This window comes from Aspergillus ibericus (assembly GCF_003184845.1).
Source record: "Aspergillus ibericus CBS 121593 unplaced genomic scaffold BO80scaffold_30, whole genome shotgun sequence".
In the NCBI taxonomy this organism is placed as follows: domain Eukaryota; kingdom Fungi; phylum Ascomycota; class Eurotiomycetes; order Eurotiales; family Aspergillaceae; genus Aspergillus; species Aspergillus ibericus.
In genome coordinates this window covers 200,608-226,282 of record NW_020292128.1, presented here as the reverse complement: position 1 = coordinate 226,282, position 25,675 = coordinate 200,608, and the positions used below count along the sequence as shown (strand labels likewise).

Sequence of the window (25,675 nt, the reverse complement as noted above, 5' to 3'; positions counted from 1 at the left end):
AGAAGAATAGTATTAATATCTTGACAAAGTGTGCCATTCGTTGCGAATATGGGTGACTACTTTATATTGAATAAGCTTGGCCTTCATTTCCGCCACTGCTTTGTACTGGTGCCCACCACTGTAGGTATACGCCCATGAGGGAATTATCGCAGAGTCCAAAGAAGAAGAGAGTATTAGGTTTGATATTTGGCTAGTTGGGTATGTTGATTTTGTTTCTTGATGTTTCTTGTCCATAGATATAGGTCAACCGCTGGAAAAAAGGGTGGGAGAAAGATATAGTGACTCCCATGATTTCGAAGAGTGCGGCTGGGGCATTGCTTCGATGACTGCATGACAGATTTACAAATCCCATAACTAGCAAAGTGGCATGGTAATCGTATGGAAATAGCAGATACATCTCACATGACTTCTTTGTTCGGGGTTGACTAAAGTAGCGCAGCCTTCCTTCACCCCGTCTTCTCTCATCTTCATTCCTACCTTTACTGTCTACAGCTGTCTGACGGAGGCTAGCTGCTCTTCGGATGGATTTCGAAAACCCTAGCCATCTTCGTGCCGCAGCACAGAAGCTCCGGTCGGAGTATCTCAGATACGCCGAAACCACCCCGATCTCGCTGTCTTAAGCGTCAACCCTCAGAGATGATCCCGTGAAAGGCCCTATCTGGGTGTCGAAATTCACCATTCCCAAGCCCATCAAAGATACATCGCGGGACCTTCTCCTTGCGCTGATTGATATGCTCAATGATAAACATGTCCGCTACGACCGTCCAGACTCTCAGCCGCTCAGCTTCGAGTGGGTCGGACTCCGCAATAATGTTGGGATGGACACGCCTCAGCCTTCACTGTCCGAGGTGGAAACGTTCCAGAGGCTCAATTCGGAGACCCAACGTCCATTGGCCATTCTCTACCTCTACGGGGGCACCTTTACGCTCAACACTCCATCCTGCTATCGCAAAACAGCCAGCTTCCTAGCTAAAGCAACAGGATCTAAAGTCTTGATGGTACATCAGCGTCTGGCGCCGCAGAATCCCTTTCCAGCGGCCCTGCTTGATGTTTTCCAAGCCTACCTGACGCTCCTGGCCCCTCCTCCCGGGTCTCCACACGAGGCTATTCCGCCATCATCGATTGTGGTAACGGGTGATAGCTCGGGGACATGTCTTGCCCTGAGTCTGTTGCAGATCTTGCTCCGACTTCAGCGTCAGGAAAAGTCAATTGTCTTCCATGGGCAGACCATCCAGCCAACAGTGCCTGCTGGACTGACTTTAGTCCGCCCGATAACCGAGCTTACCAACTCTCTTCCCTCCTACGAGCGAAACATGCACACCGATATATTCCCCGTTCCCGTCGAGAAGCTACCATTCCTGCAGCCTGGCTTTCCCACCTGTTCGATCTGGCCGACTCAGCCTCCGCGCGCAGATCTGTACTGCGAAGCCGGCATGCTAGCTCACCCAATGGTCAGCCCGGCGGCGTCAGAGGACTGGTCGGGATCATGTCCCATCTGGATGGCATCTGGCCAGGAGCAAACCATTGATGCAGCGTTGTTGATCGCGCAGGTGGCCCATTCTCAGGGCGTCTCCGTCACCCATCAGGAATACGAGAACATGCCACACACGTTCTTCTTTTTCTTTCGCCATGCACCGCAGACCAAGAAGCTTATGGGAGACTGGGTACAGGCTATCCTCCGGTTTTCTCGGGGTGAAAAGCCCGCTTCGAGCGCCAGTTATGTTCAGGCCAAGGGCTTGGTGGTAGAGCCAAAGGATATAGAGCGATTGGTACCTTTCAGTGTAGCCGAGTTGCGGGAGCTCATGTGGAAGAAGACTTTCGGCTTTAAAGTTCCTCTTTTTCATCGAGAGGGTCGGGCCAGTCTGTAGCAGCTTAGACCTTGTGGAGCTTTTGGGCAATTAAGGGATTGGTGCTATATACAATGTAAAGAATTTGGAGTCAGGTCTTTCAAAGTCATGACAATTTCTGTAATCTTCGGTAATCATTGAATTTGACTATAGAGCTCTTTGTTTCGTTGGTGACCTGCCGCTCTAGGTGCGTTACACACATTACAGTTGGTATACAAGGTGATAATTACCCATATATAAAGCGATAATTACTAGCTCGACTGGTCCTCCCTCTTCTTACATATACATCAGAGTCTCAGTTCCTTCTCCTGCGCCATCATTGACTATCTTCACTTAGCATTCAACCACTCATACCCAACAATCATGCTCGAATCATGGCACATCGTGACAACCTCGATACCGCTCTCCTTCCTTTATACCATCTCTATTGTCATCTACCGACTCTACTTCCACCCCCTCGTCCACTTCCCCGGTCCATGGCTCGCCAAAACGACATATCTCTACGAGTGGTACTACGATATTTACCTTCCGGGCCAGTTCACCTTCAAACTAAAAGACTTGCACAAGAGATACGGTACGTTCCACACAAGCACCTACACTGAAACCTAACGATCAGACTATCTAACTATGATTCAATCAGGCCCCATAATCAGGATCAATCCCGACGAAGTCCATATAAATGACCCCGATTTCTTCGACGAGTTGTACAGCCAAAGGAATGGACGGGCAGTAAAGCCACGACGGACGGCTGAAGCTTTTGGGCCTTATTCTTCTGTACGGGACATTTGCTACTTTGTTTGATGGATTGACTAACAGATTGAATCTAGACGCTCGCGACTCAATCCCATGAACTACATCGCATCCGACGAAGTGCTATCAACCCCTTCTTTTCGAAAAAGTCGGTCGTTGATTTGGTCCCGGTCATCAGGCGACCGATTGATATGCTATGCGAACGGCTGAAAGAAGTCAGTAGGGATGGAGGGACGGTGAATTTGAAGTACATGTTTGCGGCGGTTACGTTGGATATTATCAAGGATCATTGCTTTGCGAGGGAGCCGGAGAGCGTCCTCAAGTCCGATTTTGGTCGTAAGGGGTTTGATGATGTGAATGGGTTTATAGCTGTTAGTCTTTGGGTAAGTGAATGTTGAAGGGGCTAGAGCAGAGTGGCTAATGAGATGGCAGAATACTCATATGCCCTGGATTATGCGGCTTACTTATTCGCTGCCTGTGAGTCTTGCGCATATTATCGGGCAGACAGACTTACACTTTTTAGGACAGTGTCAAGAAGATACTATCGCCCACCATGGCAGATGTTCTAGCCTTTCGATTGGTAAGTGTCCCATTATTGCTGTGGAAAATGCTGAACAGAAGGAGGATCTTTCACGACAAGTCGAAGCTATTCGTCATGGTCATGATAAATCGTACGAGAAGGTTTATCATAGGACGGTGTTTCATGAGCTACTTGAGAGCAAGCTACCCGCCAATGAATTGAAACGAGACAGACTTCGAGATGAGGCATTTAGCCTGATTACTGCTGGCTCGGGCACAACGTAGGTGGTGCTGATGGTGTTACATGAAAGCCCGGGGGTTCATTCTTGATTGACCATTGTGGCAGAGCGTATGTGCTTCTTGGAACTGCTTATCATGTAGCCGCCAACCCAGCGGTGCGTCAACGCCTGTATGATGAGCTCCGCGCCGTCATTCCTGATCCATCCGACCTTCCAACGCTAGCAGAACTGGAACGACTACCATACTTAACCGTCATCATCCAAGAAGGACTCCGTCTCTGTGGACCCGTGACTCACTGTATCCTTCGACAATACCCCGACAAGGCCATATCCTACCAGGGCTACGTGATCCCGGCTGATACCACGGTGGGAATGACTGGGGTTCTCATTCACCAGAATGAGAAGATTTATCCATCACCACACCTCTTTCAACCCGAACGATGGCTGGCAGACGGCAAACGCCTGGAGCGGTACCTTGTTCCGTTTAGTCGCGGGTCCCGCGCCTGTCTGGGAATCAATCTGGCCCGCGCCAAGCTTTACTTGATTCTCGCGGTGGTCTTCCGGCAGTTTGACTTTGATGTGTCCCGGGTGAACAGGGAGCGCGACATTGATTGGAGCCGGGATTACCTGCTGGGAGCGCAAGCTCGTGATTCTCCGGGCATTCGTGTCCAAGTCAAACACGCCGTCTAGGTGATACACGAGCTAACTTCCATGAAGCCCTACATTCGTTTGACACTATAGGGAACACTCGTTGTATTGACTTGGAGCAAGCTTTATCCATTGGCTCTTGTCACTCGCAAGACGCATCAGACTCAGCAAGCTAAATTATCCAACTCAACAGAATAATACAACTGCAAATTGCACTTGGAGTACTCTGTATACAATACGCGCAATCAAACAATTCCCTCTCTCCCTTTGTCTACCAACTTGTGGGTCGACGTACAGGAAGAAGTGACGGAACTACTAGATGAGGAATAGTACCAACCGACGATCCTCCAGCTCTGGAAAGTTTGACGCCACGACGGGCAGCCGCAGACAAAGAAACGAACATCTAAGCTTCCACATAAGCTATTATATACAGGGATCGCGCCGAACAGCTGATAAGAGAGTTTGTGCGGCTGGACTATTCGTGGATATCCGTTCCGTTCCGCTCCATGCAGTGTGATGGTGACCCCGACATCATTCTCAGCCTATCCTTTTGCTGGTGCGGTCTTGACCGTTGGTTGGTACCCTTTCCACTGAGCAAGAATAGGGGTTGCCTGACTTGGTACAAAGAAAGTGTGCGCCAAAATCACAATCCCCTTTCCCAGATGTAGCATCGATACGGTACGACCTGGGAAGTGATGATCACCAGTCGATCTTGAGCACCGAAAACATCGGGGGTATATTTCAAGTGAACCGTCATGTCATAAACCAAAATAAGGCTAGTGTACTCGGGGACACCTGTCATGGCATTGGCTAAACATGGTAAATGATCGACTGTCATTCAGCTCTGGCGTTTGAGCAATCAGCACATGTCCTGTCACCAAGGCTAACGGCTTTGATCGGACATTTCCAACAGAACCAGCTATGGAGGATTTGCTTATTCTGATGCAGGTGCCTCGACCGGAAGTGATTGGTGGGAGTGGCCCAACCTATCAGGAAAAGATCACTGGCAAATATGCTCGACCAAAAGGTCTGCCACCAAGAGCCCAGACAGCAACATCCTAGTACCGCGACCCTTACAGTATGGATATTTGCACCCAACGAATCTTTTCAGGGAACTCTGGGCGTCAAGTAAGCCCAGTCAGTTGTTGGATGGTCTACTCTGTACGGAGTAAGGAGCACTGGACTATGAAAAGGGATAAGAAGCTTTCTCACTTGCCGTTGGATGTTTGATAGGGCGTCCAAGATATGAATCCGATGTTATACATGGCACGAGGGCGGAAGTCTACATGCAGCAGCCCTAGTTGCAGCAAGATGACTCCTTGTGTAACGCCATCTACCCCTGGTAGCTCCAGAGCTGTTGACAGTATAGAAGCTTTATACTGAGGTCTAGCACTGCTATCCTCGTTCTTCATCTGAACGTTGTCAACGCAGAAACAATGGCGCCTTCCGAGCAGACCCCCAAGGAGATGGCCATACAGACAGACATTGTCGGACTACCACCAGCAGAGAAAGACACAGTCACCGCTGCTCATGGCCACTCCGCCCTCTGTGGATGGCGACTGAGGCTTCTCACCATCGGGTACGTCAAGTAAACCCTCACAACAGTTGTGTCCTGACTAACATGGAAAGGCTTTGCTTATGCTGTTTCCTCTCAGCACTTGACTCTATTATTGTCAGCACCTCCCTTACTGCTATTGCAAAGGACTTGCAGAATTTCGAGAAAAGCAGCTGGGTAGTATCGAGCTACCTGACTTGCTACTTCAGTAGGCTTGTGCTGCGCGACTAAATTAACATCCATCTGACGTGGAGCAGGTTTTATGATCATCTGGGCCAAAGTGAGCGACTTTATTGGGCGAAAACCCATGCTCGTCACCGCCGTGATTTTCTTCCTGGCCTTCTCGGGGGGCTGCGGTGGAGCCAAAACAATGCTACAATTGTAGGTCGTTCTCAGCGTCAGTCTCTGGGAATCTCGTTACTGACCGGAATGCAGAATCATTCTTCGTGCCTTTCAGGGTATCGGCGGTGCGGGAATCTTCAGCATGGTTCCCATTGTTACAGCGGAAATGGTCTCCCCCGACCGGTATGCGCTGTATAACTCCTTCATTTCCTTAGCAATCGCCATCAGCTTTTTGCTTGGGCCTCTGATTGGGGGCGCAATCTCGGACAGTACCACCTGGCGCTGGATTTTCTATATCAATCTCCCGGTGGGTGCCATTGGTATCGTTCTCATCTGCCTTACTATGCCAGCGGCATTCCCTGATGTGTCCAAACCAACGACCTTGTGGAGTGCTCCAAGATCGGTCAATCTGCGCGGCAAAGTGGACTATGCGGGATTCTTCATCCTCCTGGTGGCTTGTATCCTCCTGATTGTGGCTATCGAGGAGGCGGGCGTCTCCTTCGCGTGGGACTCTGCTCTGGTGATCGTCTTCCTGGTTCTATCAATTGTTCTCTTCGGTGCCTTTGTGGTCTGGGAGTGGCAATTATACCGGACCAAATCCACCCGAGAGTCCGTGTTCCCATGGCAGTTTGTCAAAAACCGATTCCTGATGGGTCTATGCCTGTAAGCCTCCTGCGTGCATCCCTACTCCCTGAAGCTGTGTCCTAACCACATCTTAGAACCGCCCTACTATCAGGTGTACCCTTCATGACCCTGATCTTAGAGCTGCCCGGACGCTTCCAAACCCTCAACAACGACTCCGGTCTGGATGCAGGCATCCGCATCTTACCCCTCACTCTGACCATTGCTTTTGGTTCAGGCTTGACCGGCGGACTCACAGCCCGTGGCCGAGTACCGCCCTTCATGGTATTCCTGGCTGCCGCCATCCTCCAAGTCCTGGGCGTCGGGCTGCTCTACTCCGTCCACCCCAGCACAACCCTCTCCGCGCGACTCTACGGCTACCAAGTCCTATCCGGACTCGGAATCGGTCTAAGCCTCACCACCGCAATAATGACCATGCCCTCCGTAGTCGGCAAACACAACCTCTGTAAGTCACACCCACAATCAACCCCCACCCCCCTCTCCCCCAGCCCAGTCTAACCCACTCCCACAGCCGTCGCCCTAGGCAGCATCACCCAACTCCGAATCCTCGGCGGAGCCATTGGCGTCTCCACCGCCACGAACCTCCTCAACAACACCGTCGAAAACCACCTGAGAACCGAATTACCACCCAACATCCTCGAAAACATCCTCAAAGATATCGCCGTAGCGGAGACCCTCCCCGCACATACACAAACGCTCATCCGAACGGCTTTCGCAGATGGCTATCACAAACAACTCCTCATGGTCCTGGGGTTCTGTGCCGCGCAGTTATTCGCGTTGAGTTTGATGTGGGAGAGGCCGTTTCGGAGACTTACTTGAGCACTACGGTGTTAGGTAAACTCATTGAGAGCAAGCCTATCTGGATAATAATAATATCGGCGCTTTAGGTCTGATAGTGCGATCATGTATCCGTTCCTTCTTATCCTCTCTTTATATATCTAGGTAGTACTATTTAATGAGTGAATTACTCGGCATGCGGAGATTGGGTTCTGGGCTCTACGACCTTAGATAATATCGGGAGGAGATATTGTGGAGGTGTCGCTGTGTTATCTTTAAGGGTGAACATGGCAGATATAGTATCGTTACTTTGTGTGTGTGTGTGTGTGTGTGTGTGTGAGAGAGAGGAAGGAGGTTGACTGATTATGTAGGTTGTAGGTATCTGATGAGGCGAGGGGATTATTGCGTAAATTTAATTGGGCTAGCTAGGGAGGTATGGATTGGATTATGAGGGGGTGATATTGCTTCACCCCGCTTGCTTCTAGCGTGTTGGGTGTTCGTGTTTGGGTTCATTTGAAGGGGAAGGGGGGTTGTTTCCTTGCTCTGCGTAGGAAATTCCCTCACACGCTACGAGTCGTGGACAGGTGTAGGATGAGTGGGGGGTGAGAGAATAGAATGCACTGGTCATGTAGTCGTTTCAAAGTTACGGAGGCTATCATCCAGGGAGGAGCTTATACCCGCACAGCCGGGGGAAAGGTGATGTGAAGATGATGCTTATTACACTAACAATGGTTTATAAAACACTGCAATCTGCGCTATACAGACCCCCCAAATGCTCGGTTGTCTTCTCGGAACACCAGTAGTGCCAGGCGATGTCTCACGAACAGACCCAAGAGTCCGCAGAATGTCTGTACGCCCACCATGCTCCAGGCCAGCTGGTTTTCCTTCATTGGTCCCGCCCAGACAAGCCATAGGTTGAGGATGGTGAGATTCGTCGATTCCACGATCTGGCCCTTTTCGTTCTTGGTCACGCGCACTAGGCGCAGCTGATGCAGAAGATCCAGGGCGGTAGCGACCAGCGGCGAAGGCGGCACGGTCCATTCGGTCACTGATGCCTCTAACAATCCAGTGCCCGCGTTGAATTTGGGTAGACGATGGCGCGGGCAAGGGACCAAGTGAAAGAGCTGTGGGGTCGAATACAGGAAGTTGAAGATCTGTGGGATAAAGAGAAGCAACAGCGTTTTGCTGAAGTGACCCAAGATGCCCACGACGGCAAACACCATACCCGCAAAGTAACAGTATGTATCACCGACGAAGACTTTCGAAGGGTACCAATTATGGCACAGAAGAGCCAATGAGACCCCCACAAAAGGCAGTAGGAAGTACAGGGAAAACAGGTGAGAGTCGGTTGCGGGATGTGGGTATGGTGTGATGGGGGCAAGGTACAGGACGTCATTCGCAATCAGCAAGACCGCAATCACGAGGGACTGTGCCACCTCCACTCCGTTGATCCCGGCCAACATGTTGATCGCATTAGGGCAGAAGATGGCCACCGCCGCCATGTAGGCGTAGTATAACCAGCCGAGGTCGATAGTGGAGCCCAGGTAGGGCTGCAGTGGCACTGGCACGACGACTTGGGTGACGCCAAAGTCCACAAAGTAGACGATCAGCATGGGAATCGCACCGAATGCGGGGATGAGAACTTTGTGTCTCCAACGAATGTCAAGCAGATCGTCGCCGATTCCGAGGATAACAATACATTGCAGTGAAAGGAGCCCGGAGAGATAGGACGCCAGCTGCGATGTCGCGTTGTCAGTAGGCTACCAAGACCAAAGTGCCAAAGATGACAGACCTTTCCATGAGGAAATCGGTGTAGCATGCGACCCGTTTCAACATGGCCAACCTCGATCACAACATCTCGGTTGCCTCCCCCCGAGGTGGCCGCCACGATATCCTTGTAGAAAGCAAACGGAATGAAGAAGATTAGTGCGAGGAGATAGACAGTCGCACAAACAGCTCCCATTGTTTCAGGTCTAACGACAATCCCATTAGCATTGGCCATGGTTTCCAAGAATGCAACGTAGCTATCATACAACAAGACATAGGAACATGGGCAAGTCATACATTTCCGGCCTCCTCGGTTTCGCCATATCCCTCCCTTTCAGGCCGGCCTTCAGAAAAACCGGTCCAAGCCATCGGATCATACTAAATGTGACCGCGAACGCGATGCCGCTGAACGCGAAGGAAGCCACCAAGGGCGCGCCATCGCCTTGAAACGTACTGAGAAGGATGCTGAGGCAGGCTCCCACTAAGGCGAAGAGACGCCAGGTCTCCTGGTGGGAAAGGGAGCTTGAACTGGCCATTGTCATCAGACGAGATTCAGTATCGACATGTCTCCCGTGGGCCCTGCTAGATAGATCCTCACACCCGTCAGGGGAAAGATCTTGAGCGCGCTGGAGAAAGGCAAGGTGGCATCAATGACTGGTGGAGAAATCGGGGGAAGCAGCACATTCTGCCGGCAGGTACTGACCGCTGCAGCAGGCGGTGAACTACTGCTGGAGCGGCATCGGCCGGCCTTACCTAATCGGCCCAAGTGAACGCATCCCGGCGCTTCACATGCACGCCTTGCTTGGATTCTATAGGTGATTGAAAAGTCGGATCTACATGGGTCTGGGAAGGGCTTCACTCCCCCTCTGAGGTTTCTGCAGCTGATTCTTGACGTGTCCGGGGAGGTTCGTGCTTGGAGGCGGTGGCCAGGCTCTCTGATTGTCTCGGATTGGGGACACCGCAACAAACCCACCATGGCTGGATTCGCCGACTTTGACGCTGGTCATCGGGACCTGGTCTCAGTTACCAAGTTCAATTTCTATGGCAATCGCATTGTCACGGCCTCGACTGATCACCGCATGAAGGTTTGGGACCAGAAGGATGGGGAATGGCAACTCGTAGATACTTGGCGTGCCCATGACGCGGAGATCCGTGATGTAAGCAATCACCGCAGTGGCCCCGTTTGCTTGGTATCTGGTCTGGTATTGTGGTGTTTTAACCGTTACTCAGGCGACTTGGAATGGCCCTTTTACCGGCCAGCACATTGGCAGCGTGGGTGAGGATATGAAATGCAAGATATGGCAGGAAGATGTGACGCAACCTCCGAACTCAGGCCGCCGTTTCAGATCCATCTTTCGTATGACCGCGCCTCAGCGCCACCCCTTTGTCTCAATTGATTTCCGCAACATCGACCTGGAATCCTGGATGGCGGTCATTACTCGTGATGGGTACCTGATGGTCATGGAGCCCGTAAGTCCGGACACCCTCGCGGACTGGCAGCCTCTGGATCAGTTCAGAGTCTGCACGGCTCCCCAGAGGGGAGAGGAAACAAGCTTCAGGGTGCAGTTTCACCACGATCCCTCGGACATCACCCATTCAGTCCTGCCCTCGTCGGATCGCAAGAGCCTTTCTTTGGTGGTAGCAGCCATGGACAGCGTCAAGGTGTATCGCACGGATGCCAGTCGGCGCTTTTACCACGCCATCGAGCTGACTGGACATGGCGGCCTGGTGAGAGACATTTCTTGGGCCAATGGCTCGGTGAGAGGATATGACCTCATTGCTAGCGGGTGCAAGGATGGCTTCATTCGGGTTTTCGAGGTCTACACCACTGCCTCTGGCACTGGGTCCCAAAATCCCAACGGCAACCATGCTCAGTCTTCTACCCAATCCCCATCAATCCGTGCAACAACGCAGTCAGGTATCGGCTCCGCCCTTGCTAGCCGCGCACCTGTGTCCATGTCCAGCCGTGCAGCCCCCGCGGATTCCCAATTTAAGCATTCATTCAAGGAAGTTGCATGCATCGACAGCAAGCACCTGGACGTGTGGCAAGTAGGCTTCTCATACGCCGGTAAGTCGCGCACGCCTTTTGCAAGAAGCTCCCTGTGATCTACCTTGCCCTTAGCTAACTGCTACATAGGTGACTGTCTTATCTCCTCTGGCGATGATGGTATCGTACGATTCTGGAAAAAGTCCCTTTCCGGGGAATGGCTCGAATACGCTGAGACCGATATGGCTTATCAGTGATCGCTGTTGCCCAGATAGTTGACCAAGCTTTTCTTCTGCTCGTTCGCAATGTGCTTTTTTCACCATTCTATTCGAACTGGCGTTTATTGCGGTCTATCCCTGGGGAAGATTAGATCTCGGACTGATTATCTTGCAGTCATTCCTGCTCTGTTTGGCATACAATGATACCCCTGGATTTTTGGCCTGCCTGTTCTTTAATTCTCAACTCCACGTTGTGTAAGGTGACTACTGCATATGTGGAGGCCTCTCAGTCAACCTTCCGTTTCTTGTGCTTTGTCGGAAAAGGAAGGACGTACCCTTGCCTCACATCCGGCAACTATGTCTGCGGCAGCTTTTTCCACAAGGGAAAGCTCCACGGCATTCGTAGAGCTCCGGGGCACCACTACGCCTCCATTCCTAACCACGCATCATGGCTCTTATTCCGACCTTTGGGACTGGCCTTTTCATCGGGGCCGGGCAGGCCCTAGCTGCCGGGGGTCCAGCATCATTACTCGGTTCATATGTACTGATATCTGTGTTAACATACTGCTTGACAACCGCCATTGCAGAGATTGCAGCTCACCGGCCGGCACTCAATGGTACCATGGTGGCGCACAGCTATGAATATGGTTCGAATCATCTGGGTTTCTCTTTGGGCTACCTCCGCTGGTACTCCCTGGCGATGATGGTCCCTTTTGAAATCACCACCGGCATGGTCAATCTTGGCCTGTGGAGTCCTGAGCCTCGAATGGCGGTGCGAATCTCGATGGTCGCGGTCCTGATCCTTGTTTTCAACATGCTTCCGCAACGGGCCTTCCGACGAACAGAGGCAGTGTTTACAGGGTTGAAATTTGTAACTACTGCGGGACTGGTGGTTTTCTCGCTGTATCTGGCCATCCGAGGTCTTCCGGGGACCCCTATACGAGGCTTTCGTTACTGGCACGAACCTGGACCCCTGAACGAGTACCTAGTTCGGGGCAATCCGGGACGCTTCTTGGGTTTTCTGCAGAGCCTCCTGTGCAGTGTGATATCTTTCACTTTGACTCCAGAGATAACCGTCCAAAGGGCCGAGCGTTCCAACACGGAGCGAGGTCCTAGCATCCTAAGCATGGCCCGGGTTGACAGCATCCATTTCTTCGTGCTCTACCTTCTGAGTGTCTTCATGATGACCTTCGTCAGTCCGTTTGACGAGCCTCAATTGACCAATCATGGCATGGGCGCCGGAATGTCGCCGTTCGTCGTGGGCCTAATCCGAGCCAATATCCCAGCGTTGCGGATTGTCTTTACCGTGCTTATTTTCCTCTCGTCTGTCGCCTCTGGACGCTCGTTCCTTTACATATCCTCTCGCACACTGTACACCTTGGCTGACTATGGGCATGCCCCTGCAATGTTCACGAAGCGCAACAGATATGACGTACCCTATGTGGCCATCATCACATCTGCACTATTCTCGGCGTTTGCCTTTCTCTCCCTGGCAGAGTCCAGCTCTGCACTTTTCAACTCGCTGATGTACTTTATCACCACTTCCGGCTCCATCTCATGGCTGTGTTCGTGCATTATATACCTTCGTTTCCGAAGAAAGACGGACGAGCAGGGCATTCTCCGAGTCCACCAGTCTCGCATCCAGCCCTACGGAGTGTATCTCGGAATCCTGGGCTGCACTCTGCTGCCCATTGCCAACGCTCTCATTCTTGCATTTCCGGCTCCGTCGCGAGAGGAAACTCCTGTCGAGTCCTGGTCTGAATTGAGACTCGGAAATGCTATCCCCGTGTACCTGGGGATTACCGCGTTTAGTTCGCTGTACTTTGGCCACCAGTTGAGAGCCATCATTCTACAACGGACGTCCAAATCGGAGCGGGACAGCGTGGAAGCCAATGCCGCCACCCACCATAGCTGGTGGAGGATTTTGTGGTCGGAGCGTAATGGGCTGTCACCAGCTGCTTCACGGAATGCTCGCACGCCAAATACGTTGGAGCCGTGAGAAGTGGTTGTCAGTAGCGTTCCCATCCTGAAAGTCTTCCGATACCTGTATTGTTTGAGTGGTTCTAATCTCCCGGTCGGCCATTGCGATTATTGATATGGCTTGTATTGATAGTGGGTGGGCGCCCACCTTGCCACATGATACGTTGTGTCTCTGAAAGCCTGCCTCCTTAGTGATATTCTTCCCGATTATTGATTTCGTTTGTGGAGAGTTGATCTTCTCGATCCGTTTCCCCGATGATTCCCCGTAGGAATCTGGGATGGTTGAGAAGGTTATGGAGGGAAGTCGGTTGCACTCAAGCAGGTACACGGTAGGACGCGTGCTACGGGGAGGGCGGAAGCATTACTAGTAGTACTCCGTATTGCCCGGCAAGATAGAGGCCATTGGGGCAGGCCCGGGCGGGTCGCCACGCACGGGACTGGCCTGTCAGCCCCTAACGTATTTTTCACGCACTAGCAAGCGCCCATAAGAATACCACTTGCGTCCACTGGCTGTAGTCAAGAGTAGACGATTAATCGGGCCCATGATTCAGTAATTGGCATTCATGCCGAAAGCCAGTGCTAGTGAATCAAATCTCTCAATAGCTAGAGGAAATCGGCAGGGCGGAGCATCTAGCCCGACTGGTTCTAGAGGGTTGGGGGGAATAAGGAATAATGAATAATGGCGATGGGATGATTCCCTTCAGTCGTCTTTTTGCCATCATCACCACCGCTTTAGGTCAGCCTAGCAGCAGTCCCTCATCGTCGTAGCAGCCAACACCACCACCTGCTCGCTCGCTATTAATTTAGGCCACGGCTCCCCCCCTCGGTCTCTTTCAGTTCCCTACTTTTGCCAAAACCCCCTTTTAACCCTTTAACCTTTTCTGCTAGCAGAGATCATGTTATCGGAGAAATCCCAACTCCATATCTAATCCTGATAATCCGGATGTCCTTCTCCCCTGGCGTCTCTCGTCCGCCGTCTTCCCCTCCTCATTGTAACGCTCGATACCATTACCAGCACCCTCCACCATCGGGCTGGAATGGGTAATTTAATGAGTCGAGCAGGTCATGAGAGAATCCCAACTAACCGTCGCCTCTTTTTGATTTTCCCATTCTCTCTCTTTTCTTGATTTGATTTTTTTTTTTAAAGCACAATCGTCGGCCCTACTCACAGACCATTCTTCTCCCCTTCCAATCCCCCCTTTCCCTTAAAACTGTCAGAACAACCCTTCACATCCGACGACAGCTCATAAATCGCTGAGAATCCTGTTACTTCTGTCAAGACCTCCCATCTCTTTCTCTCCTCCCTCAACCCAGAAGACCCCCGAGCCTGATATCGTGCTTGGATATTGCATCCCACGGGAGATCGTGGCTTCCACATCTGCTGGGGCTTCATAAATTTTTGACTTGCCACACTTCTCTTCTTGTGAAACTACGAGTCCATCTGTCACTTGCATTCAGTGTGGCCTCACCGTGAAGCCTGCAGCCGCTCGTCGACCTTGCCGCCTGGCGGCAGGTACAATAAGCGACCAAGATGGACACTCGACTTTGCTCATGACTTGACCATTGCTCTAATGCTAACCAGATTCCTCGAACTAACTTCTTCTTTGTTTTTCTTCTTTCTTTCTTTCTTTTTTTTTTGTCAGCCTCCACCGCCCTGCTGCTTCACATATTCTGCATTGTTCCTTGACCGCTAACACGGCTAGACAACGCATGCATGCGTTGTATGGCGGGTTACTGGCCTACGACAGGCGAGACTCTTGCCCAAAAGTGCTGCTAGAATGATCCACAGCCAGGTGAAGTTAGGTTTTCCCTCACCTTGATTTTGTTGTCGTCTATCCTTTTCTTTTCTCCCACTCTTTCACCCACGATCCCGGTGCTGCCGGTGAGTGCTGGGACTGACTCGAGTCTCTTGCCTTCTCTCTCTCTGGTGATGCCTGGATCCTCTCCCCCGATCGAGCTGGCTGCCTTTCATCTGATGGCCAGCCAGCCTATGATTCCCCCGCTATGCCCGAACTGGGACTTGGCATGGCCTCTACCCCGATTGGGGCTAGAGGCACCGCTCCTGCCGGAACCAGACAAGCCGGATTCCCCACCCGAGTTTCCCTTCCTTTTCCCCCCCCCCCCCCCCCCCCCAAGGCAGCACTGGTCTTTTGTCGCCTGAGGTTTCAGGCCTGCAATCCCCCCGGGTGCCAGGCTTCCAGGCTTCCAGACTAGCCAGGTTGCCCGGTAGCTGAGGTCTGAGGTCTGAGGTCTGAGGTTCGAGGGAGGTGAGCTCAGTCCAGGCTGGCGTGGGTTCGTTTCCGGCCGGCCTCGCAATCTCGCCTTTTTCCCTTTGGTTCCCCATGGTCCCCCCCTCCCTTCCGTCCACTCGAGCTTCCAATTCGTTCCTTGACCGGGCAGCCCGTCGTCGGTTTTGTCCCTTTCGTTCTCCCACGACACCCCCCTCATTCTTCGATTCTGCCGTGTGTATTATTAACCCTCCCCAACGGGGGTTTCAAGGGAAAAGGTCCCTCTCCTCCCCCCCTAGAAAAAGAAAAAGCAAAAGGGAACAGAAAAACAAACCAAGCACTTGAAGCTCATCCCAAGGACAACTAACTACTACCCAGCACCGGCTCTCCCCAGAGCCTGGACGGGTGGGAGAAAAAATTCCACGCCATTCCCTTTTCACTCTGGGTCTTGGACGCGCCGCTTGAATGGCCCATCCGTGGCTTTAGCCTCTGTCTCTCTCTCACTCTCACTCACGCTCTCCCTCCCTCCTCTGATCCTCGCTTCTCTCCCTCTGGCTCTCCTTTCTTCCTCTTTGCCAGTCTTTCCTCACCTATTCCCGATTCACCTTCTCGTCTCTTGCCTTCCTCTCTCGTCCACCTTCCGTCATCTCATTCACCTTTTCCCTCCGACCTTTCTTCCTTTTCTTGCCTTTGTCCCCCTACTGCTAACTCTCCTTACGAACATCATCCTTGTTTGGCCTCTCCACCCTCTCTTGTCTCCTCCTGTCCTTCGGCCTCCTCATTCCTCCATGCGACTCGTGGCCCGTCTGCCTGTTCCCAATAATCGGTTACCGATCCTCGATTTCCTGCTTTCCAACGGTCGCACGCGCCACCGAGGAAGACGACTCTACTGAGACCTCGAACAACCTGTCCCTTTTCGAATCCGGTGAATCGACACAACCTGCCACGACTTCACGATCCTTCCTTCGCTAATTCCCTCCTACGATTTCATTCCTTCGTGGACCATTCTTCGATAAGAGGGCGGCACATTGTGGACTACATCGTCTGGCACCGTCGGACTACTAGGTAGACCATCTGTCTCGTCACTGTTGACTGTCGTGAGAGTCTAGGCCAGGCGACACATACCAGTAGGCGGCAGGTGATATGCGTGCTGGGATCTGACAGGTTCCCTCAACCCGTTCGTCCTCTCGAACTACCACAGCGCATTTTTCTGTTCAGCTTGAGAGGGGGTATTCTGTCGGATTATGACAGATACCTCCCCAGTCGCCATCACGCATCCAACCACGGAGCCTTTTCCGGTCACCGTCCCTCTGAACTCGCCCGTTGTTAACGGCACCATTTCCGACTCGATCGCCCCTGACGAGGAGGAACCGTACACCATCAAATGCATCTGTGCGTTCGAGGATGATGATGGTAACACGGTCTTCTGCGAAGGGTGTGAAACCTGGCAGCATATCGAATGCTACTACCATGGTCGGGATGTGCCGGAAGTCCACAACTGCGTGGAGTGCGAGCCTCGTCCCCTTGACGGCCGGCGCGCCACTGAACGGCAGAAGCGCCTCAGAGAACAGAGCGACGGCGGTGACCGGAAAGCCAAGCGGTCTGGAGCGAAGAGTCATAAGAAGAAGGCCAAGGAGCACGGCGATCAAATGAACGGCTTTCATCACCGGTCAGAATCGAGTACTCGGGATCCGCCCCTTGCGAAGAAGGTCAAAACCAATCATCGCGCCTCTGGCTCCGTTAGCTCTATGTCGGGTGTTCCCAACTTCCCCTCGGATGCGCGCAAACGCGCAGCACCCTCCATGAGTCCGACAAAGTCATCAGGGCCCTCCATACCCCTGTATTCACATGAGTTTCTTCATCTTTACGACCATGGCAAGGATTACGCGAGCATGGACAGCAATCTGTTCGTTAACCTTCCTCTTGCGGCAGACTTGGCTTCCTGGGTTACGGAGCCCGCGGCTCTCGCCCGGATTGCGAATGGGCGCTCCGCACAAGACATCTTCACGTGGTCTGGTGCAGCGCTTGACCGGTCACGCTGGCCTACATTATCTACTGAGAAAATCACGGACTCGAACATCGAGGTTGAAGGACGACACCCAACGTGGAAGGTCCTCAAGACTCGCGATCGTGTGGGCAAGGATGAAATTGTCGGGGAGATCACCGGCAAGATTGGTCTTCTGCGAGACTACTGTCTTGATCCCGGCAATCGATGGCAAGAACTCCGTCACCCAGAGCCCTTTGTCTTCTTCCACCCCCAGCTCCCAATTTACGTCGATAGTCGACATGAGGGGAGTGTGCTTCGCTACGTACGGCGTTCGTGTCGTCCGAATGTCACCATGAAGACCTACATCACGAACCAGGTGGAGTATCACTTCTGCTTTGTTGCCAAGGAAGATATCGCTGCCGACTCCGAGATCACTGCCATGTGGTATCTGGATCCTCAGCTATTTGAATCAAGCAATGGTCTAGTCAAGCAGGAACCCAATGACAATGCTCAAGATAATGCGGCAATTTGCATCAGTAATGTCCTTGCCCACTTCGGTGGGTGCGCCTGTGTCCCTCCGTCAAATTGCCTGCTGGCTAGCGTTGATCGCCGACGTCACCCGAATGTGGTGGATGCTCTCGCGAAACCGGCGACCGTTAAACGGAAGAAGCCCAAGCCCAAGACAAATATATCCCCACCTGCGGCTCTTAGCCGGGCGGGGAGTGAGTCCACCAAGAACCTAGAGGAAGACGATCAGGCCGATAACCGTTCTGCATCAGGCTCAGTGCGCGGCCAGACTCGCAGTCGTGATCTCACCCCTACGTTGCAGACTCCTACCGAAGGCTTCGTGCTTGGGGAATCCGAACTTTCGGCCCGGGAAAAGCGCAAGATTGCTGCGGCGGAGAAGAAGTTTCAACAATTGGAGCAGGATCAGCAGGCACTACACAGAAAGAGGAAGCGTACCAGTGGCCAATCCACTCAAGGCGTGCGCGACCGCCAGTCACACTCTCCTCCATCAGGCGGGCCCGTGGGCTCACTACCCGGAATGCGTCACGCCTCGCCGCGCAAGACGTCTGGCAGTCACAGCACACCCCCTGTCCGGTCTCCGTTGGGACGTTCACATTATGTGGACTCTGCAATGCAAACCGAACCGGATACCAGCGATGGTGTGCTCTCGCCTGGTCTGCCGTCACCACGACGACCAAGTTTCGTTCCTCTAACTCAACGCCTGCTGAAAAGATGTTATTCCGATCGTGTTAGGCTCGAACAGAACAGTCCGTCGCCTGTTTCTCCTCGAACAATCCTTGTTGAGCATCAAGACTCGTCGCCGACTTCCATGAGCCCACATGAAGCAGCACCGTTGACAGCCACCACCCCCAGCGTGTCTGCAGATCAACCGGATACCGAGATGAAAGATGTCGATTCGCCGGTGGAGACCTCGCCATCACGGTCTTATGATATACATCTGGATGCATCCCCCCTGTCAGGACGGGGGTCGGTCAAGCCACCATTGCCGCCTCCGTGGCCATCAACTGCTGCCCACAACGCTCGGATACCTAGCAACGCTAAACAGAACCACTGCAGCCCCGACCTTCATATTCCCGCTACTATACCCCCACATCCGTCAACCACCAGCCCGGGGCCTGTGGCGCCATCGACGCTGTCATCACCTTCCACCGATGCAGCTTCACAAACCCATGTTCCTACCACCCCTGTCTCTGGCGTGGCAGGCCCTAGTCCAGTGAAGAAGAAACTCAGTCTGGGTGACTATCTCATTCGAAGGGGCACCCTATCCACACCTACGTCTGAGAAGACCCAAGCTCAGACCACCGCGATGCCCCCGCCCACCCCACCTGCTCCGCCCCAGGTCAGTCGTGATGGAGCGGCCACTGGACTCAAGTCATACACCCATACCAAGACGGCCGGGGAACCTGACATGGCCAAGCCCGATGATCGGGTTGGCCAGAATGTCACCCTAAAGGACATTTCCGGGGTTACGCAGACCTCACACATACCCTCAGCGACGTGACGATCTGATGCTATCTCTTGTGGACTACTACCCTGACCGCCGGGGGTTGCACGATATAATATGCGTTGATTACTTTCTCTGTGGAACACTTTCTGCTTTTTGTCCGTTCTTCACTTTTTTCTTCTTCGACTTGTACACGATGGGACTTGACAGGCGTTCAGCCGGCGGGAGCTATTTTGATTTGAGCGGCGTATTCGGCGTGTTGGAAAGGGAGCGGGTTAGGGAAATACTCCGGATGGGTTATGGGCATGGGAAATGGTTTAGGAGGACCTATACAGGTCATGATGTGAGCACCTGCTTCACGATTGTCGTTATTATTTCTGTCTTCTTCCGTTCTCCCCTTCTATTACTAGGATATTTGTGACAATGCTCCAGTGGTACCGCACTGCCGGGCCTGATGGAGCGGATCATGACGAATGAAAGCTTTGAACGTTGTTCGATCACATTGATACTCGGTACCGTAGGTGAAGGTCCGGTAGAGAGGCATTCGGGTAACCATCCGAAGCTTGAGTGCCGACCATGGGTTGGATACGAGGCGCCTCAATGACGTCAGTCAAGGGTCCGACCCAGCTGGGCCTAAACTTTGCAGTTTCGAAGAAACCGGCCTCGCAATACGATGCGAGGGTCCATTTTTTCATGGGTGATCCTGAGATGCAGGGTTCGGGTCCGCCTCGCCGCAGTTGTTCCCGAGGAATCAGGCCGTCCCAAGCAGGACAGGCCCCGGGATCCAGCCAGCCATGTGATCGGGAGCTACGCTGTATAGAATCTCATTCTCAACCACCAACATCAGTCAACCATTCGTTGGCCCATTCCACCGTGAGAGGGCTAGCAAGTTAGCTGGCTGCATAAGGTAGATAAGGACTCCTCATGACTAACGTGGACAGTGAACTCATCAGCCCAGACACCCCTGAGACAAGCCGGATAAAGAATTACCAGCTGTGTGACTGTACCTTGAGACTTTTTCCGCTGCGCCACTCACCGAATCGTTGGAGTTCCCAGCTTAGAATACATTCGAGCGGCATCCACCTGGCCCTACCAAGCTGCAGGGGCTACATTCAACCTTTCTCAGACTGTTCCCGGACTAATGGCAGTTTATGGTGCCACAGCGATGCATTCGTCCCTTCCAGACTGTTCGGGACCTGACGCACGGGGAGTTATTCACTCCATCATTGGCTCGCTGTCCATGGTGATAGCAGGAGCGGCCATGGACCGCTCCAATGACTGCGATTGATGTAGTCTCGAGGGTGACCCATATCAAGGCTGTATCTCGTTATCTGGAATGAAACAACGGTACGGCTGAGAATTTGTCCGTCCATTACGATGATGAGCTATAATTCTCAGCAACGAGAACTAAGCCACAGAGAATGATGTTCGTCAAGCTGACTTGGGCTCCGAGGGGCTTTCGGGATACCGGCCAGTATGGACTCCTACACATCGATAGGGATCTAAAATTGGGGTGGGTGTCTAGACAAGCTCATCTAGACGCTAGTCGGCTCCACCGGCCCACCGAGAATGACGAGGACGGGTCGTTGGTTGCCTGATATCATTCCCATCGGATGACATCAAGACCAGCTTGATAGTCGGCTTTCGGCTTTCCGAACGGGACTTCAAATTTATGGAGTATATATTTCGCAAGGATGCCCGGGATGGTTTCTGGATGATATCAGGCAGATTTGGATCACTTTCCAATTAAAACTATCTCGTTCCTTTCCATACCTAGCACATCTCCACCATGGTTGTCAACATCACCGCCGAAGACCCCCAACCCACCATCCACAGCCACATCAATGGCACCACCGAGGAGATTCTCGATCGGCTCTGTGTCACCGAGCTCCTGAAGGGATGGCCGGTATACCGAGATGCCTCTGAATGGGCTCACTACCGGAACTGCTTCGCCGAACAGGCTTATATCTTCACCAGTTCGTTTCCCTGTCCTCTTTCGTTCGGACCTTGCTCGTGCAACGTTTGCTAATTGGTTTAATCATCTGCAGCATGGAGTGGTGGAATGCCAATTGATGAGTTCATTGAAGTTTCGAAGAAAGGCCGTCGCAACGGTGATCACATCATGCATCGTGAGAACGGTACCCTGGTCGAGTTGAACTCCAAGACGGGCCGTGCCGTCGGCAAGATGAAGGCGACCATCACCCAGCGGTTCTCTTTTGACGGTGTCGAGTTCGATGTAGAATGTGACTGCCGCTTCATCATGTGGTGCCAGAAGGACCCGGCTGGATGGAAAGTCCACTACAAGCGTCTGTTCTACGAGAAGGACAAGATCCTGCCCGTGGACGGCAAGAATGTGCCTGACTTTTCGGTGGAGGAACTTCAGCCTTACCCCTATGGCTACCGGTACCTGGGGGCTTGCCAGGCGAGACTGGGCCACAAGATCAAGCTGGACTTGCCGACGATGGAGGATAACGACAAGTTCCGGGGCATGTACGAGGCCATGGAGCGGTGGCTGCGGGGAGAAGACATCAAGGAGACCCTTGGAATCCCGCTATAAAACCCCTTATGAAAATTGGTTCTGTACATAGATAAACATGAATATGATGAGCGTCATGACTATCCTTGGATGAATCATCCTGAGCCTCGGAGGATGCGGGGTAACCTTGGATCCGCTGTCGTCCTCTTTTTTTTATATGGTCTCCCTTCTCTCTTCTTTTCATATCGCTGGTCATTGACCTTCGAATATGTCATCCCACGACTTGACCGAGTTCCCCGTTCAATCTCATTCCTCGTCTCGCCCATCCCTCGAGGACTCCAGTGGCTCCCCGCATTCTGAGTTGGAGCAACGTCCACTGCCGCCCGTAGATCAAGGCAAAAGCGCCTGGTTGATGCTCGCTTCGTGCTGTTTGATTCAACTGCCAGTCTGGGGTACGCATTGATCTAAGCCAGCTGCAGCTTTATGCTCACGCATGACGGTCAGGGTTTTCCCTTGTTTCTGGCCTCTTCCAGGAATATTTTTCAACACACGATGACCTCGAGGGAGGCAAAGGGGGCCTGGCAATGGTGGGAACGACATCAACGGTTGTCAAGCGCGCCCTTTCAACCCAATACATCATGTACTTTCTGTAAGGCTGACGTTTCTTCTACTAGGGAATCCTCTATCTCCTGTCCCCGGTGACGTTCACGCTTCTGACCCGCTACCCATATCTCCAGAAATACTGTGCGTCGATCGGACTGGTCCTCAGCGTTGGCGGTTCTCTGCTCTCTTCGTTTGCCACCACCGTCTGGCAATTGATCGCGACTGAGGGCGTGATGTGTGGTCTTGGAAACGGTCTCGTCTTCAGCCCCACCACCCTCTATCTAGATCAGTGGTTTATTCGCCGCAAAGGCCTCGCGTATGGAATCATGTGGGCTGCCAAAAGCATCTCTGGCGTGGCTCTGCCCTTTGTGACCAGTGCCTGTCTCGATCGTTTTGGAGCGAGGACGACGTTGAGAGCATGGACGATAGTCACGGTCGGTCTTTGCTACCTCCCAGTTCATACTTGGTCTAACTAAACATCGTAGCTACTCACCACCCTCCTGGCACTGCATTTCATCAGACCACGGATCCCCCCAGCATCGTCGACGGTTCCACAGCCCTTGGACCTCGCTTTCTTGAAGCTCGCCACTTTCTGGATGCTTCAAGTAGGAAATATCATCCAGAGCTTCGGGTACTTCTTGCCCAGCACCTATCTACCGTCATACTCTACCACCGCAGCGGGTCTATCGGACACCACAGCAACCCTTCTTCTGGCACTCTTCAACGCCACCTCCGTCGTTGGGGGGATAGTGTTGGGGTCTCTCTGTGATCGCTTCGCCGTTACCAACATCATGTTGCTCTCCTCCGTAGGCTCGGGGCTCTCCGTCTTGCTGTTCTGGGGGCTATCAACATCTCCCTCTTCTGGAAGCTATTCGCAAGCTGCTATCGCCCTTCTGGTCCTTTTCTCCATTACATACGGCTTCTTTGCGGGCGGTTTCAGTTCCACTTGGTCGGGAGTGCTCACCCAGATCAAGCGCGAGGTACCCTCGTTGGAAACGGGATTGGTCTTTGGGCTGTTGGCCGGAGGTAGGGGCATTGGCAGTGTCATTAGTGGTCCGCTAAGCTCAGCTCTCATGCAACAAGGCTCTCTAACGAGCAAGGAGAGCGGAGGGATCGGGTATGCCACCGACTACGGGGCGTTGATTCTATTCACGGGCGTGACGGCTATCTTCGGGGGATGGAGCTGGATCTGGCATCATCTGAGAGCCTGCTCTGACAGATAGGAGTGGAATTAGAGTATCTTGTAATTTATTGCCGTTGCAAGTGTTGGTGAATCGGAGGCCAATATCGAGGACGGCCAAGATCACGTGCGCTCCGCAGTTCCTGCGCATCGCCAAGTCGAGGACGTGAAGCTACGAGTAACACCGCCCACTCTCGTCCATTGCCATCTTCCCGCTCACTTTCCTGGACCTCTGGAGCGGTGGTAGCAGCTACCTCCCCCTCACACGCCACCATGGCCACCGATCCCTCTCTCCAAGACCCCCTTCTTTCGCTGCGTCGCGCCATTGCGGCCGGGACCCTTCCCACGCCGACCACCTCGAGCGACCTCTCGGATCAGAATGCCACCGACGACCTCGCGAAAGCGACCCATCTCTATTTCCAAAACCCCCTCCCTCAGACCATCTCCCTCAGCACACCTACCCGCTTCGTCTCCAGCTCCTCCGACTCCGCTGTCGACCTCCGCAGCATCTTCTTCGCGTGGCAGAAGAAAGATGTTGCGATTCCCGAGTACATCGCCTCCGCACAAGAACTCAACGAGTCGCTAAAGCAAAAGGAGCGCAAGGAGGGCGAGGAGGAAGAGAAAGTGCAGAACCTGGTTTTCGTCGAGCGTCTGGATCTCCTCACCTGGTTGGAGGGCGCGTCCGATGAGAGTGAGTACATCAAGCCGTTGGAGGGTGCGGCGGCTGCTGCAGCGGCGGCTTCTGCAGCTGCTCAAGCACAGGCTTCGGCGAGCATTGCTTCAGGCGCTGCAGGGGGTGTGTCTGCAGTGCCTAGTGGTGCACCGGGGGGGGCTGCGCAGACCCAGCAGGGCAAGGCGGCCAAGGTCATTGATCCCCGGCTGCAGGAGATTTACAATGGAGAGCGGAAGATGGGAGATCGGAATAGCGTTCTACGGGGTATCAAACCAACGGTAGGTTCAGGCGTGGAAATGAGGGAAGCTGTCCGCCATGCTAACTTCTGTAGGACTTTTCTCATGTCCGCAAGACTGCCGAATCCATCCTGGGACGCAACCGCTCACGGCCAGGCCAATACCCTGCAGGTGTGAAGGCCGGCAGCAAGCCGCCGTCGTCGATGGTGGTGCCCTCGCCGTCTGCTGGCCTCTCGCAGCCACGCAAGGGAAGCTCGAAGACGCAAGATCCCATCATTCTCCTCTCGCCGTCGGCCTCGTCCCTCATCCGCATGTCCAACGTGCGCTCCTTCCTGCAAGACGGCGTGTTTATTCCTCCCGATCACATCAGTCTCTCCATGTCCAACTCCAATATCCTCTACATCTCCCGCCCGCTACGCATGAATGCCGATCCGTCCAGCTCCTCTCTGCGGCCGGGCGGTAGCTCCTCGCAATCGACATCCCGGAAACCCACCCGCTTCATCCTGGTCGATAGCACGGCCAACTTCCGTCCGGATTACTGGCAGCGCCTGGTTGCCGTATTCACAACGGGCCAGACCTGGCAGTTCAAGTCATACAAGTGGTCATCCCCGCCGGAGCTCTTCAAACACGCCACAGGCATCCATGTCGGGTGGCGTGGGGATGATGTTCCGCGGGAGGTGCGTAGCTGGGGTCGTGGCGTCCAGAGCTTCGGGGTCGAGCGCTGGGATGAGAAGGGGGGTGCCCATGGCGCGGGTCGGTGGCGTGATCGGGAAGTCGTCGAGGGGATCTGGACGGCCATTGAAGAGGGGATGAGACTGCGAGGCTGGGGGTCCAAGTAGACTGTCAGTTGGCTACCACCGTGTCATGTTTCATCCCTCTCTTCACCCAGTTTAGCCGTGTCCGTCCGAACGAGAAATGAGGAATATCCGAAACAAGCCCCGTTTCATGATCACCATTCATCCTGACGATCCATCCCATCGGATATATCCAACCACTTCTAGCGGGCTGCCCGGATACCAAGCAAGCAGACAAGCAACCACTCCAAAAAT

General features: G+C 53.2%; 10 protein-coding genes across 10 annotated transcripts; 9 read left to right on the top strand and 1 right to left on the bottom strand.

Annotated features, from left to right (window-relative positions):
• Nucleotides 1-521: 521 nt before the first annotated feature.
• On the top strand, nt 522-1,868 carry BO80DRAFT_466377 (alpha/beta-hydrolase; the record flags this gene model as incomplete). The annotated part of the gene is made up of 2 exons (XM_025722781.1): nt 522-577; nt 635-1,868. The coding sequence occupies 2 exons, from the start codon at nt 522-524 to the stop codon at nt 1,866-1,868; spliced, it is 1,290 nt and encodes a 429-aa protein (XP_025573515.1).
• Nucleotides 1,869-2,145: 277 nt separating this feature from the next.
• BO80DRAFT_385893 (cytochrome P450) lies at nt 2,146-4,254 on the top strand. Its single transcript, XM_025717001.1, has 7 exons — nt 2,146-2,421; nt 2,488-2,621; nt 2,675-2,980; nt 3,030-3,074; nt 3,121-3,177; nt 3,222-3,397; nt 3,463-4,254. Exons 1-7 carry the CDS (start codon nt 2,211-2,213, stop codon nt 4,043-4,045), a joined length of 1,512 nt encoding a protein of 503 aa, XP_025573514.1. The 5' UTR covers nt 2,146-2,210; the 3' UTR covers nt 4,046-4,254.
• A 914-nt stretch (nt 4,255-5,168) lies between these two features.
• On the top strand, nt 5,169-7,442 carry BO80DRAFT_385891 (MFS general substrate transporter). The gene is made up of 6 exons (XM_025717000.1): nt 5,169-5,582; nt 5,633-5,766; nt 5,816-5,939; nt 5,994-6,563; nt 6,620-6,987; nt 7,054-7,442. Exons 1-6 carry the CDS (start codon nt 5,440-5,442, stop codon nt 7,359-7,361), a joined length of 1,647 nt encoding a protein of 548 aa, XP_025573513.1. The 5' UTR covers nt 5,169-5,439; the 3' UTR covers nt 7,362-7,442.
• Nucleotides 7,443-8,020: 578 nt separating this feature from the next.
• Nucleotides 8,021-9,936, bottom strand: BO80DRAFT_385888 (UDP-N-acetylglucosamine--dolichyl-phosphate N-acetylglucosaminephosphotransferase). Its single transcript, XM_025716999.1, has 3 exons — nt 9,384-9,936; nt 9,112-9,292; nt 8,021-9,055 (listed from the first exon to the last, which is right to left on the bottom strand). The coding sequence occupies exons 1-3, from the start codon at nt 9,626-9,628 to the stop codon at nt 8,075-8,077; spliced, it is 1,407 nt and encodes a 468-aa protein (XP_025573512.1). The 5' UTR covers nt 9,629-9,936; the 3' UTR covers nt 8,021-8,074.
• A 124-nt stretch (nt 9,937-10,060) lies between these two features.
• BO80DRAFT_359847 (putative nuclear pore protein (SEH1)) lies at nt 10,061-11,330 on the top strand (the record flags this gene model as incomplete). Its single annotated transcript, XM_025715945.1, has 3 exons — nt 10,061-10,243; nt 10,317-11,154; nt 11,224-11,330. The coding sequence occupies 3 exons, from the start codon at nt 10,061-10,063 to the stop codon at nt 11,328-11,330; spliced, it is 1,128 nt and encodes a 375-aa protein (XP_025573511.1).
• A 205-nt stretch (nt 11,331-11,535) lies between these two features.
• BO80DRAFT_140804 (putative proline permease) lies at nt 11,536-13,503 on the top strand. Its single transcript, XM_025713682.1, has one exon. The coding sequence runs from the start codon at nt 11,740-11,742 to the stop codon at nt 13,288-13,290; it is 1,551 nt and encodes a 516-aa protein (XP_025573510.1). The 5' UTR covers nt 11,536-11,739; the 3' UTR covers nt 13,291-13,503.
• A 3,240-nt stretch (nt 13,504-16,743) lies between these two features.
• BO80DRAFT_359885 (putative PHD finger and SET domain protein) lies at nt 16,744-19,515 on the top strand (the record flags this gene model as incomplete). Its single annotated transcript, XM_025715946.1, has 1 exon — nt 16,744-19,515. The coding sequence occupies one exon, from the start codon at nt 16,744-16,746 to the stop codon at nt 19,513-19,515; it is 2,772 nt and encodes a 923-aa protein (XP_025573509.1).
• A 1,732-nt stretch (nt 19,516-21,247) lies between these two features.
• BO80DRAFT_436325 (nuclear transport factor 2 family protein) lies at nt 21,248-22,015 on the top strand (the record flags this gene model as incomplete). The annotated part of the gene is made up of 2 exons (XM_025720950.1): nt 21,248-21,434; nt 21,507-22,015. The coding sequence occupies 2 exons, from the start codon at nt 21,248-21,250 to the stop codon at nt 22,013-22,015; spliced, it is 696 nt and encodes a 231-aa protein (XP_025573508.1).
• Nucleotides 22,016-22,180: 165 nt separating this feature from the next.
• On the top strand, nt 22,181-23,817 carry BO80DRAFT_466369 (putative MFS monocarboxylate transporter). The gene is made up of 4 exons (XM_025722780.1): nt 22,181-22,386; nt 22,439-22,539; nt 22,609-22,971; nt 23,023-23,817. Exons 1-4 carry the CDS (start codon nt 22,203-22,205, stop codon nt 23,758-23,760), a joined length of 1,386 nt encoding a protein of 461 aa, XP_025573507.1. The 5' UTR covers nt 22,181-22,202; the 3' UTR covers nt 23,761-23,817.
• A 173-nt stretch (nt 23,818-23,990) lies between these two features.
• Nucleotides 23,991-25,465, top strand: BO80DRAFT_446743 (CDC73 C-terminal domain-containing protein; the record flags this gene model as incomplete). Its single annotated transcript, XM_025721568.1, has 2 exons — nt 23,991-24,668; nt 24,722-25,465. 2 exons carry the CDS (start codon nt 23,991-23,993, stop codon nt 25,463-25,465), a joined length of 1,422 nt encoding a protein of 473 aa, XP_025573506.1.
• Nucleotides 25,466-25,675: the final 210 nt, after the last annotated feature.